The 12,087-nt window shown below is 43.9% G+C and overlaps 1 protein-coding gene across 1 annotated transcript; it reads left to right on the forward strand.

Moving 5' to 3' along the window:
* The first annotated feature begins 1,866 nt into the window (after positions 1 to 1,866).
* Positions 1,867 to 2,250, forward strand: LOC108359099 (uncharacterized). Its single transcript, XM_017610778.1, has one exon. The coding sequence runs from the start codon at positions 1,867 to 1,869 to the stop codon at positions 2,248 to 2,250; it is 384 nt and encodes a 127-aa protein (XP_017466267.1).
* The last annotated feature ends 9,837 nt before the right edge of the window (positions 2,251 to 12,087 follow it).

The following is a 12,087-nucleotide window of genomic DNA, read 5'->3' on the forward strand; positions in this document are numbered from 1 at the left end:
GATTCATCTCGGTCATAGACCTAAAGGATGAGTTTTGGAAAATCCCATTAGAAAGAAAATCTAGGGAAAATACTGCTTTCACCGTACCCGGTAGGGCTCTCTATCACTTTACGGTGATGCCGTTTGGTCTATGTAAGGCGGCTCAGAGAATGTGTAGGTTAATGGACAAGGTGATACCCGCGGCTTTACGTGAATGTGTCTTTGTGTATTTAGATGATTTATTGGTGTGTTCGGAAAATTTCTCGTCTCATCTATGTTTACTTGAAAAGGTCGCTCGTTGTCTACGTGAAGCAAAGTTAACTATTAATGTTGAAAAGAGTAAATTTTGTTATAGAGAAGTACGTTACCTCGGATATGTAGTTGGCGATGGTTGCATACGAACAGATGCCAATAAGGTGGCGGCCGTGAGGAATTTCCCCGAACCAAAAACTCCGAAGCAGTTACGCCGGTTTTTAGGCATGTCAGGCTGGTACTGTCGATTTATTCAAGACTCCGCGACTATTGCAGCTCCGCTGCACGACTGCCTCACAAAGGACAGCATCAAACGGTTTACAATGACAGAGGACGCGAAAACATCTTTTGAGAAACTAAACCAGAGCCTAATTCCTGCACCGGTGCTAGTACATCCTGACTTTGACCGACACTTTTACATAGAGTGTGAGGCATCAGCTGACGGAGTGGGAGGGGTTTTATTTCAGTTGGATGACGAAAATAATGAAAGACCGATCGCATACATATCCGCAAAGCTGAACAAGGCGCAAAAGAATTATAGTATCACGGAGTTGGAGTGCTATGCCGCCGTGATTAGCGTAAAAAGGTTCCGGCCATATATTGAGGGTCTGCCGTTTACGATTATAACGGACCACGCGAGCCTCAAATGGCTCATGAACCAGAAGGGCCTCTCAGGCAGATTAGCACGGTGTAGTTTGCAGCTTCAAGGATACAATTTTAATATTCAGCACAGAAAAGGAGCACAGAATGTCGTTCCTGATGCCCTATCACGTGCGAACATTGAAGAATTTAATCCCAGTGAAAGAATGTTGGATATTTGTATAGATTCACGTTATTTTAATTCGGACGAATATGTTTAATTAAGAAAGACAGTGACCGAAAATCAAGACAGGCTTCCAGACGTATGTGTGTCAGACGGATACGTGTATCAACGAACGAAATTTAATAGGGGGGACGAGCTTCAAGAGGACCAGTCCTGGAAGCTCTGAGTTCCGTCAGAGCTACGCAGAGGGTTGGTGGAATCCTCTCACGACTCGCCATCCGCAGGGCATTGGGGCATCCATAAAACCCTAGCACGCATCCGAAAAAAGTATTACTGGCCAGGAATGGTTACCGAAGTACAAGCCTACGTGAAAAATTGTGAGGTCTGCAAGGGAAACAAAGCCCAGAACGCTTTCCAAAAACCCATCATGGGGAAACAACACGTGACCGAACGACCTTTTCAACGTCTGTATGTCGATTTTATGGGTCCGTACCCCCGTTCGTGTGATGGTAACGTTTTTGTGTTTGTATGTCTCGACCATTTTTCTAAGTTTGTGTTCTTAAAACCAATGAAAAAAGCCACGTCCAGTGAAGTAATCAAGTTTGTAGAGAGGGAGGTTTTTCATACTTTTGGTGTGCCAGAGTACATCCATTCTGACAATGGAAGGCAGTTTGCATCTGACCTGTTTGCCAATTTCCTCTACAAATATGGAACCAGACACAGAGAGTAAATCGGTCAGTATTGCAAATGATCAGATCATATATAAAGGACAATCACAAAGATTGGGATAGACACCTGAGCGATGCAGCCTTTGCGCTGCGCAGCGTATCCATACTGCAATCGGTTGTTCACCATATTTTGCCGTTTTCGGCATGCCGATGATGCAACATGGTGCATCATATGAGATATGCCAAAAGCTCAGCACCATTAAGGACACCGACTGCCAGCTGGGCTCCCAAGCTGACCGAATGCAACTCATTAGAAATAACATAATGAAGGAGTGGAAACTGGCACACGAGAGAAGCATGAAGACTTATAATACCAGAAGTAAGGAAGTTACTTTCAAAATTGGACAGGTTGTGTATCGAAAGAACTTTAAACAAAGTTCACAGCCAGAAGCGTACAATGCCAAATTAGGACCGAATCAAATTAAATGTATTGTCCTTAAGCCCATAGGCAATACGATGTACGAACGTGGGGACACTAGCGGCAAAAAGGTCGGAGTGTATCATGCCAAAGACATTTTCTTGGCATAACATGTTGTCTAATATTTCATTAAATGTATTGTTTTGCGTGTTTAGATGTATATGCCCGTGAAGTTGGTATTTCTATGTTTCGTATATGGTCTATTTATTTACTTGTTCATTTAGTTAACTATTTATTTATTCATTCACTTAGTTATTTAATTTTTATTGTTTTTACTTATTGACTTGACTTTTCGCCAATTATTTATTGATTGTATCCATCTATTGACTCACATGACCACATATATCGTGTGTGATCCAAATCTGTGATATCGTAGTATAAGGTAAAAAATTCGACGTATAATTGTATCTGTGATTTTTTTTTTGCTCTTAATCTGTGATAGAACTAGTTCGAAGTATATTTATCTGTGATATTTTGATACTAGTATATAATGGGTATATGAATATTTGTGAACCGAAAGATAAAGGGACCGAAACCAAATAAGCAAAGTAGTAGGCCCGGCTATAGGTTGTGGGTCGAAGCCACACGTAAGGCGAAACGATAGATACAGCAGACAGTTCGCGTTCTGAATTTTTTTACGCACACGCTCCATGTGGCAGGCAACATCGGCGGTTGCGAGCCTGTAACGCTAGTCTGTCACGTTGCAAGTAGCATCCACCAACAACCAAGCAACAGAAGCGCAACACTTCAGCAACATCCTGGAAACAACCAACAATTTAAGGCTAGCAACATGCATATGTATCTGCGTATAGGTACCCTGCGAAAAATGGGACTAATCCGGGATGACTCCGGGAGCAATCGCGAAGGAGCATGCGACTAATACCACTTTTGATCTCTTTATATGGAATGAACTGATCGCTTTTGTTCGAGCATGTCCTATGAAGAGACTAATTGTTCACCTTTATACCCAAACGGGTATAAAAAGCGACTAGCCACTTTTAAACAATAAAAATAAAAATTTGAGCTAGCTGAGAGTTTTGTTAGGCGAATACTCTCTCTGTGTGCCACCGCCGCACATGAAATTTCATTAAGTGCGTACATATCATTAAATCGTTAATAGTACCCGTTAGAGATGAGTTGGGGACTAATTGGTATCCAATTATACCCATAAGAGATGAGTCGAGACTAATTGACCTCCATTAGTACCCGTATGAGACTAGTTGGGACTAATTAATGCCCAATTGTACCCGATTGAGAGTAACCTCGGAATACTCTCTTTAGAGATTAGTCGCCCAATTTTTTGCAGGGTAATTGCAGAGACTAAGTACTTGCATACGTGTTGTACGTCGAGACTATGAATTTTTGTGTTGTGTGTGTACATGTGGGCTATGTGTGTGTATGAATGAGTGGAGTGAAAGTTGGGGTCTGATTGAATGCGCGTGCATGGGTGGTCGGTAATCGTGGTGAGTCAAAGTGCGTCGTGAAGGAAAATTGCAAAAGGCGGCCGATGCAGCAGGGTGCTATCACTAAGCAGAGATTAACTCTGGTCAGACAGGAGATTGTATTGGCAGTACAAAGTTTAAGTGCGGAAGCATACAGCAAAGAGAAAAAAACCGAAAAGAAAGAATATTTAATATATAAGAAAGTGTACGTTTTTGTGCAAACCGTTAAAGCGGAGCAAAGCCGTTTGCCTTATTTTTTTTCAACCGCTTGAAACCTGCTGAATAGAGGTCTTCGCCGGGCAGGGGCAAAACTAGGGCCTCTAATCGCCAAAGCGCCTTATAATACATATGCATGCACAGAAGCGCCTTGTAACCCATATGTATGCAAATAACCGTATCTAGGCCAAGACTAAAGTACATAAGGAGGAGTTCTATGACCTGAAACAGCTGGACTTGTGGAACACGTATGTACATAACACGAAACCGTAGATGAGAATGCAAGGTAAATAAAGGGTGAGACAGTTCAGCACAAATAAAGAGAGAATGGGGATATTGGAACATACATACATACACGAGGAGCACCAGACCAGTGTTGCCGCGCATAACCTTTAGTGGTAGCCAAATTCCTTTAAAAAAAGGGCTAAAAAAATCGTTGTGGCTAAAAATGGTAGCTAAAATTTTTTACTTACATATACATATATAAGTATATACGTAAACATTTTCAATAAGTAATGGTATATAAAAAAATTAACTCTGGAAAAAAGCTAATATTTTATCCAACCAAAAACCTTTTTGTATAAAAGGGGAAATATACGACACCAGCTTGGTGGTTCCATCAAGTGATTGTACCATCAGGCTCGAAGCATATAACTTACCAGCATGCTGGTACTATATTTATTTCTTTAAAAATGAGGTTGAGGAAAGATCGAAATGATTAGAGCCGAAATTTCATAATTTTTCTAGCATCTTGTTAAGCATTGTTTTTTTTTTGTAATTCACAACTGCAATATCGTGAACGTAATCTTCCACAAACATGGCTTTGACTCATATAGGGCAAGAAATTTCCGCCAAAATACTTTTTACTTAGAAAATTGAGCTAATTTCACCACTCACGACCACATACCGGTACAATCACACCACAAGAACATACACGGTCAATCGACTTGATGGGTCGTTTAACAAATTTGGCATATTAAGGTCCGTGAACTTATCTATTTTAAACTATAGTTAAATCGTTAACAGATAAGTTAACAGCCCCACACTTTTACAGTATGTATGGATGAAAGCGTAAGGAGCATACGATACATATATGTATATGTATCAGTCTTTCTTAGTTTAAAAATTCATCTCTTACATGACTGCAAAAAAAAACAAATTAAGCATATACAACGTTTTCATGCCAAGTATGAATAAATTCTAAAAAGGGCTAAAAAAAAGGCTAGGGGCAATTTTAAATTTATGTAGCGAAAAAAAGTATGTGGTAGCTAAATTTAGCCACCAAAGGGCTAAAACGGCAACACTGCACCAGACACAGCGGGAATAACCTCCACTTGCTCACTCAGCACTCTTCTGCGCGCCACATAAATTCCAGTGCGCTCACTGGATTCTGGGCACCTGCTGGGAGAGCGGAACATACACGAGGTGACCCTAACCTCAAAATCTGCCTTACATGTATATAGTTACGTATTTTACATTAGTTTTTTGTTTTTTTTATTTGAATTTTTGCTGCTTTTGAATTCACCAATTTCCTTGCACACATAGTAGTTGTTGCATTCGGTTTTTTTCTTCATACCAATTTTTTTTGTTTGCTTCGGAAGCTGATATTTAGCTAGAGTGAGCTTTTTACCTCACGCGATTTCGTATAGAATTTTCTTTTGGGTTTCTTGCATTTAAATTTATATACGTACGTTTTTTTTAGGTTTTGAAGTCCTAAATCTATAAAGAATTCTAGTTAAAAATTCGCACCTATTTCTTTTCTTCATTATCACAAATTAATTATGTAGAGCTTTAGTTTAATATTTGTTAATGTTTTTTTTAATAATTTTTCTCACCAATTGAAGTATTTAGCTGCTTAAATTAGTGTAGATCCCAGCTTTTTTTTTTTGACCCATCGATCTGGGTTTCAGGTTAATTCTCGGTATATTTTAATATCATATGTTATCGTTTTTTTATTATTATTAGAAATTAACTTCAACCGCACTTAGCACTAGCGTTCTATTTTAAGCGTGGATTGCCAAATGAATACACACGGCCAATGTATAACCATTGAAAAGCGAGTTTATGCGTATGTAAATGTATTTCTTTGCAGCTCACCCATCTCCTTCATGCAGGCGCCTCCATCGAAAGAGAGATCGGTAAGTGCTAGAGCATAAGCATATTTACAAAAAAAAAAACAACCAAAACAAAAAACAAACCATTGCTTGAATATTTGGAGCTAGTGAGAGGGGCTCTATTCATAGACATGTAAGATAGGATAGGAACAATTTGGAATATTTGTAACTAGTGTGTACATACTATGTTTTATTTTGCTACGAATTTACAGATTATTGAAACATAGGTAAATACATACTCCTATTGCTTTTTATGGGAGTAACAAGGGCGCAGGGTGCGCCAAGTGAGGAGGATCCAATATAATAAAAATAAAAAACCGATTGGAGTTTGGATACAATTCAAAATTCAATACAAAACGTATTTTATTGAGGTATATATTATATTCGGATGAACAGGAAGTAAGCCTTTTTGCCCGAGTGGCTTTTAAAGAAAAATACAAGTAATTAAGCGGTGCGGCTGCGACGGTAGTTGGAACCATACTAACTTTAGGCTGGCGAGATCTGGTCGCCCCGAACCATCGCTTACAATGTTTGAAAATCGAAATAGTACAGTACGAATTCGAAGATATGTAGTAAAATCGAAAATGAGATGTTACCAGATGTAAATATAATCTAAGTTACAATAATGTTTAAGTTTTAAAAGTAAAAGTATAAAAGCTACGTGTAAAATATTAAAACCAAAATTAAATGATGAAATTTTTGCCCATGTCTTCACTAGTTGTAGCTGCGATGCTCAGGAGGCCTAACCCGGAATTCCTGGAAGAAGAGGAGGGGAGACACACGACTAGAACTGCGATTCATCTTAGTTAGTCTGTGAAAGAAAGTCGTAAAATGAAATAGTTGTGAAACATATGCAGTACGGGTTTAGATAAATATGCGTTTGAGAGTGTTATTGCGTAAGAACATGAATGAGCTTGCATAGAGTGGAGGTTTAGTTGGGGAGTAAGCTTTGGGTGTAGGAATATGTCCGCTATTCGCAGAGTCTAGCTGCGAATTGCGTCCCTTGAGAGAAAGAAATTTACATAGTTTTTTAATGCGTCCAGCTTTTTTAATGAATGGCATAGGATTGAATGAGTATTTAGGTACTGAGAGGTTCATATAGGCACTCTGCTGTAGATGTACCCATACCGTGGTGGGCGCGACATTACCCTTGGGAGGTTTGGGGTATAAAACGACACTGGTCCTCAGGTAACCAGTTGGAGAGGACTTCTCTTGAGAATGTGGTTGCTGATGATTACGGTCACTTGCATAGGAAGACGAAGTGGCCGTCTTTGTGTCGAGTTGTTTCGAGGTTGTCGCTTTGCTTGATGTTGGGGGTTGCAAGTTTGATGGGGTTCAATCACAAAGTAGGTTGTGAGCATCGGCAAGCAGTTTCGAGCGAGCCGCAGATGTCATTGCTGGTGGCAGTGTTGATGAGGCCGGAGCTGGGAACGGTGAATACACTTCTTTCTGGAACTTTATAAGTCGATGTGAAAGATTCTTAGGAGATGGAGAGTCTCGCACGCTGGTTGCCGCAAAGAAATCGATACCTAGCTGCTTGGGATCGCGAAGAGTACCGACGTCCTTATTTGAATTGTGCCAATCCGGAGAAAGTGATGGCATTGTGGATCGTTTTGGTTGCTGCTGAGATCGAAAGTGGATTGTAGTGGAGGGCCGTGATGTGAAAGGAAATGTCGGCAATGGGGACCTACACCTGGGAGCTGGCGTATTTGTGGGTTTGCCGAACTTTGAGTATCTTTCAACATCTTAGGGATCGAGAGTTGAATTTATGCTTTCTTGTGGGGTTTCCCTTTCATTTATAATTCCGTTCGATGGTTTCGGCTGAGCTTTCATCGGCGGTAGAGGCCCTGCCGGACCGCATCCGCATCCGCATCTGATGATTCTTGGGGTAGATATGGGGTGGGAGTGTAGTTATTTTGAGAGTATTTAAGGAAATCATCGGAGGATTCTATGCTGTATTGTTTCATTGGAGTAGAACTTAGAGTGTCGGATACTCGGGTTGTATCTATGGGGGCAGACACCTGGTTAGTGGACTGTATAGTTGGGGTTCCTTCATTGGGGGCTGAAGATTTTGTTGGCATGGTGGTAAAATTTGGAATTCGAGGGCCTGCTGAGTTGGCAGAGAGGAGCTCTAAGGCTTTCTCCATTTCAGCTTTGCATTTATAATATTGAGTCGACCAGTTTGCAAAAGTTGTGGTTACTGAACTACGTACTAATGTAAAACGGTGTGAATGGGAAAGTTGTTGAAATGAGGTCACGACGCTTTCCCAGTTTTAGTCCAAGAGTTGCATTTTTACTTTTAACAGCGACACTGAGAGGATCGATGTTGAGGTGGAAGACCATCTTTGGCACAGTAAATCGAATTTGTGGCTTTCGAACTTAAAATCCTGATGGCATGCATTTGTTGCGTGCGTGCACTGAGAAAATTTGGGAATTATTTCCATTTTTACTTTATATTTTATATGGGCTTAGGAAATTACACTATAAAATGAAAGTTCTTTTGGTTACTAAAATTTTTTCCTTTGTATTAATTTACGTTGATGTAATTTTATTTATGTAAGTTTATTTATTTTGTCCCACTGTGAGGTGTTCTCATAGTTTGACCAACTTTAGCCACTGTATTATCTTCGCGCATTCGAGGACAGTGCTTATGTGTGTACAAGTGTATGTGCATGTATCGTATATGAGTTACGTGTTAAACGGAGTGATGAGAAGGGGAATAGGGAAGTGTAAATATAGACGTACATATGTATTCGCTTTAATGCAATAGCTACTGCGCGTGTACATATGTATTTATACCTTGCGCGCCAGCAAAGCTACAGGAACCTGTACAGATATACATATACATATAGTTCTATACGTACATACATATTTGTTTATAACGCGATAAAAATTTTGTTTCATGTGCCCTCTAGGAAATGCAGATCAAATAAAGTTCACTTATGGACCTTGTGTACATGCGCACGTACTCACATATCTATCGCATGAAACTTAATATTCACAGCGAGTTAGATTTAATTTTTTTAGGGTGGCTCGATTCGAATTTTATATGGGTAATGTTGATATTTAAGTTTAGTAGTTAGGGACTTTAATTTATTATAGAATTTAGCAAATATATTACTATAACGCTTTAACTAGTTTATACATGCATATGTACATGTTCATGCATATATGCGTATGCTTTGTATACAAGTATGTCCTAGTGAGCCCTCGCTAGGGCAGGCACCTTGCCGTTGGTGCGGGGGCTTAGCTGAATCTCCAACCGGTCTTCTTCTGGTCTGAGGTAACGTGGATGTGGCAGCCTCCGCGCTACCTTGCCACCAGATTTAGGCCGCTGGAGAACAGTGACCAAGAACTGCCACCTCCTAATCCAGTTTGTTAAGCGACACCGTGCCTATTGGACGGTTTGCAGCCAGGAGGGAATAATCCGGCTGTATTAGAACGGCGCATTTCCGACACCGGGCCGCATCGGGGAGTAACGGTGGCCTTACCGCGACAAGGGGCGCTGTCGCGGCGGACTTTGAAGATCCCCTTCAAAACATTAGACTGCTGAGCTCGCCTCGGCGAGCAGGCGGTCGTACGAAAAAGATGAGCACAACTACAAACAAAAAAACAACAAAAAACCAAAAAAAAAACAAAACAACAACAGCAACTACAGCTACAACAACAGCAACAACAACAACATCTACCACAGCACCCGCGCCACCAGCGGCGGTGGGCATAACGGCATCAGCCGTAATAGTAAAAGCTACAGGTACACCAGCAACGCCAAGCAGCAGCACGCTAGAAGGCTCTAAGAGCGCCATGCGCAAGAGCAGCTTCTTGGACAAGCTGACAGCAGAAGAAGCATCGCTGTTCATCGAGCATGCGAGGGATGATGAACGTCCAGGCACTAGTGGAGAGGCGTCCTGTAGCAAGGCACGGGGCAAAAAAGGTACTTTCGCAAATCAAGATGTGTTAGATTTGTATGATTCATCTGCCAAATTAGATCGGCCGCAACACCGGTCCGGCAGTTCTCTTTACAGGCACACAGAAACAGCGAGATCAGAAAGCAGCCACCGTACCGAGGGCAGTCACCGCTCCAACAGTCGGCATCGCTCAAGCAGTCGGCGCCGCTCTAGGAGTCGTCACCGCTCAAAGAGCCAGGAGCGCTCAAAGAGTCGTCACCGCTCAAAAAGCCGGGAGCGCTCAAAGAGTCGGCGCCGCTCTGACAGCGGTAACCGGAAAGGGAAAGGTAGACACAGGTCCCCCAGCAGCAACGCCTCCGCTATATCTGACGAGTCTGGTTGGCAGAAGCAGAGGAGGAAGAAAAACCGCAGGGCCAAACCTCCTCCGATGCCTCTGCCAGGTCAGCCAGGGGCTCTGGACGACCGACACCGCGAAGGTTTGAGCGGCTCCGGGGTCAAGTGGTACCTTCGGTACCTGGAACAGGGCAAGCCCCCAGTTGAGGCCAGAGCCATGGCCAGCGTCAGAATGGAGGTTGAGAACGAGCGTAGCAGCAAAGGCAACAAACCCGCACCTGCCGATAGGTGGAAGAGCGGGCCCAATAAACAGGTACACTTACCCGCGCCTGCTGCAAAGCAGAGAAGCGGGCCACAGCAACAACAGCAGCACAGACCCGCGCCCGCCGGATGGCGGAGAAGCGGGGAACACCCTGGCCATAAAGGGGACACGGTCAAGATAGGGAGCAACCAAATCACTCCGCCTGAGACACCTAGCACCAAACGGCAGCGGGATCAGCCACCTACTCCGACTTCATGGCCTAAGAGCCTGGCTGGGCCGGCCGGGCAGGGACAGGTGCAGGAGAGCGCCACTCAGCAGCCCAGTTACTCGGAGACCCTCAAAGGCATCCGGGTAGCTGTGCTACCGTGTGAGTACCCTGCTGCTGCCTTGAGCCCGGAGGACCTAACCAGACTCCAAGATGCCATCATGGAGGAGGTATTCAAAGGTTGGTCGCACCCGCTGGTTTTCTGCGGGGTGTATTTCAGGTCCCGTATGCTTCTCGTTGATTGCAGGGACGAGAAAACAGCAACCTGGCTGGCTGAGAAGGCACCAGCACTTGAGGGCTGGAAGGGACCCGGGATGTGCACGAAGAGAGGGGACGATATCCCTCCGGTGCACAACATCACGGTGTTCCTCCCAAGGAGCGCCGACAAATCCGCCGAGTTTGCGCTGGGGCTACTGAAAGCGCAGAACGAGGGTATCCACACTTCTGCGTGGAAAGTAGTGTCCAGCACCACTGAGGAAAACGGGCTCAGGCTGTTTCTAGGTATTGATGAGGAGTCCTACGTCAGTACTAAGAGGGCTGGCTTCAACCTAAACTGCAGGTTCAGCTTCGTCACGGTGAGACCATGGAGACAAAAGGCGACAGGCAGCAAGGAGTCGGCGGCGCAGGAGACTCAAATCGACGTGGTCGCCGGTTCCTCTGCTGCCCAGACGGCCGAGTCGACCTCGGGCTTACCGGCGGAGCAGCCACCACCTGCAGAAACACCAGCTCCCGCAAGCACGCTCGGGCATACCGCTACCACCACCTCAGCGGAACACGTGCCCTCAACGCAGGAGCTGCTATCAGGTTTGGACTTGAGGCGACTAGAGCTTGATAAGCGGAACGAGAGCGAACTACAGCTCTCCGACCTTGACGAGCTCCACCTATGAATCCCCGACTCTTGGCAGTAGCCCAGGTCAACCTGCATCACGCGGTGGCTGCTTCGGCGGTCATCACCAGCAGGTTTGCCACGGATGGCCTGGGCATCCTACTGATCCAAGAGCCGTGGACCTACAGAGGCCAGGTGAGGGGCCTCAACCATAAAAGGAACAAGGTAATTTGGGACCTCTCCTGCGAGAGGCCCAGAGCGTGTGTAGTGCTTAAAGAAAATATTGATTACTTTTGCATTACAGAATTTTTAACACAGGACCTAGTCGCAGTGCAGACGTCGCTGACCATTTGCGATAGCAACGTAGAGGTGGTGTTCGCTGCGGCCTACTTTCCGGCGGACAGCAGCTTTGCCCCACCACAAGAAGTACAGAGGTTAGGAGAGTACTGCAGGAGGAGACGGCTCCATCTTATAGTGGGGTGCGATGCGAACGCCCATAATGTTGAATGGGGCAGCACGGACACAAATCGCAGAGGTGAGTGTCTCTTAGAGTACATTTTAAGCGAGGAACTTAGCATCCA

The sequence above is a fragment of the Rhagoletis zephyria genome, unplaced genomic scaffold (genome assembly GCF_001687245.7).
Source record: "Rhagoletis zephyria isolate East Lansing unplaced genomic scaffold, Rhagoletis_zephyria_1.1 Rzeph_scaffold_00338, whole genome shotgun sequence".
NCBI classification, from domain to species: Eukaryota; Metazoa; Arthropoda; class Insecta; order Diptera; family Tephritidae; genus Rhagoletis; species Rhagoletis zephyria.

Coding starts and splice junctions, on each gene's coding strand:
- LOC108359099 (XM_017610778.1), top strand. CDS start 1,867: ATGCCGATGATGCAACATGGTGCATCATATGAGATATGCCAAAAGCTC.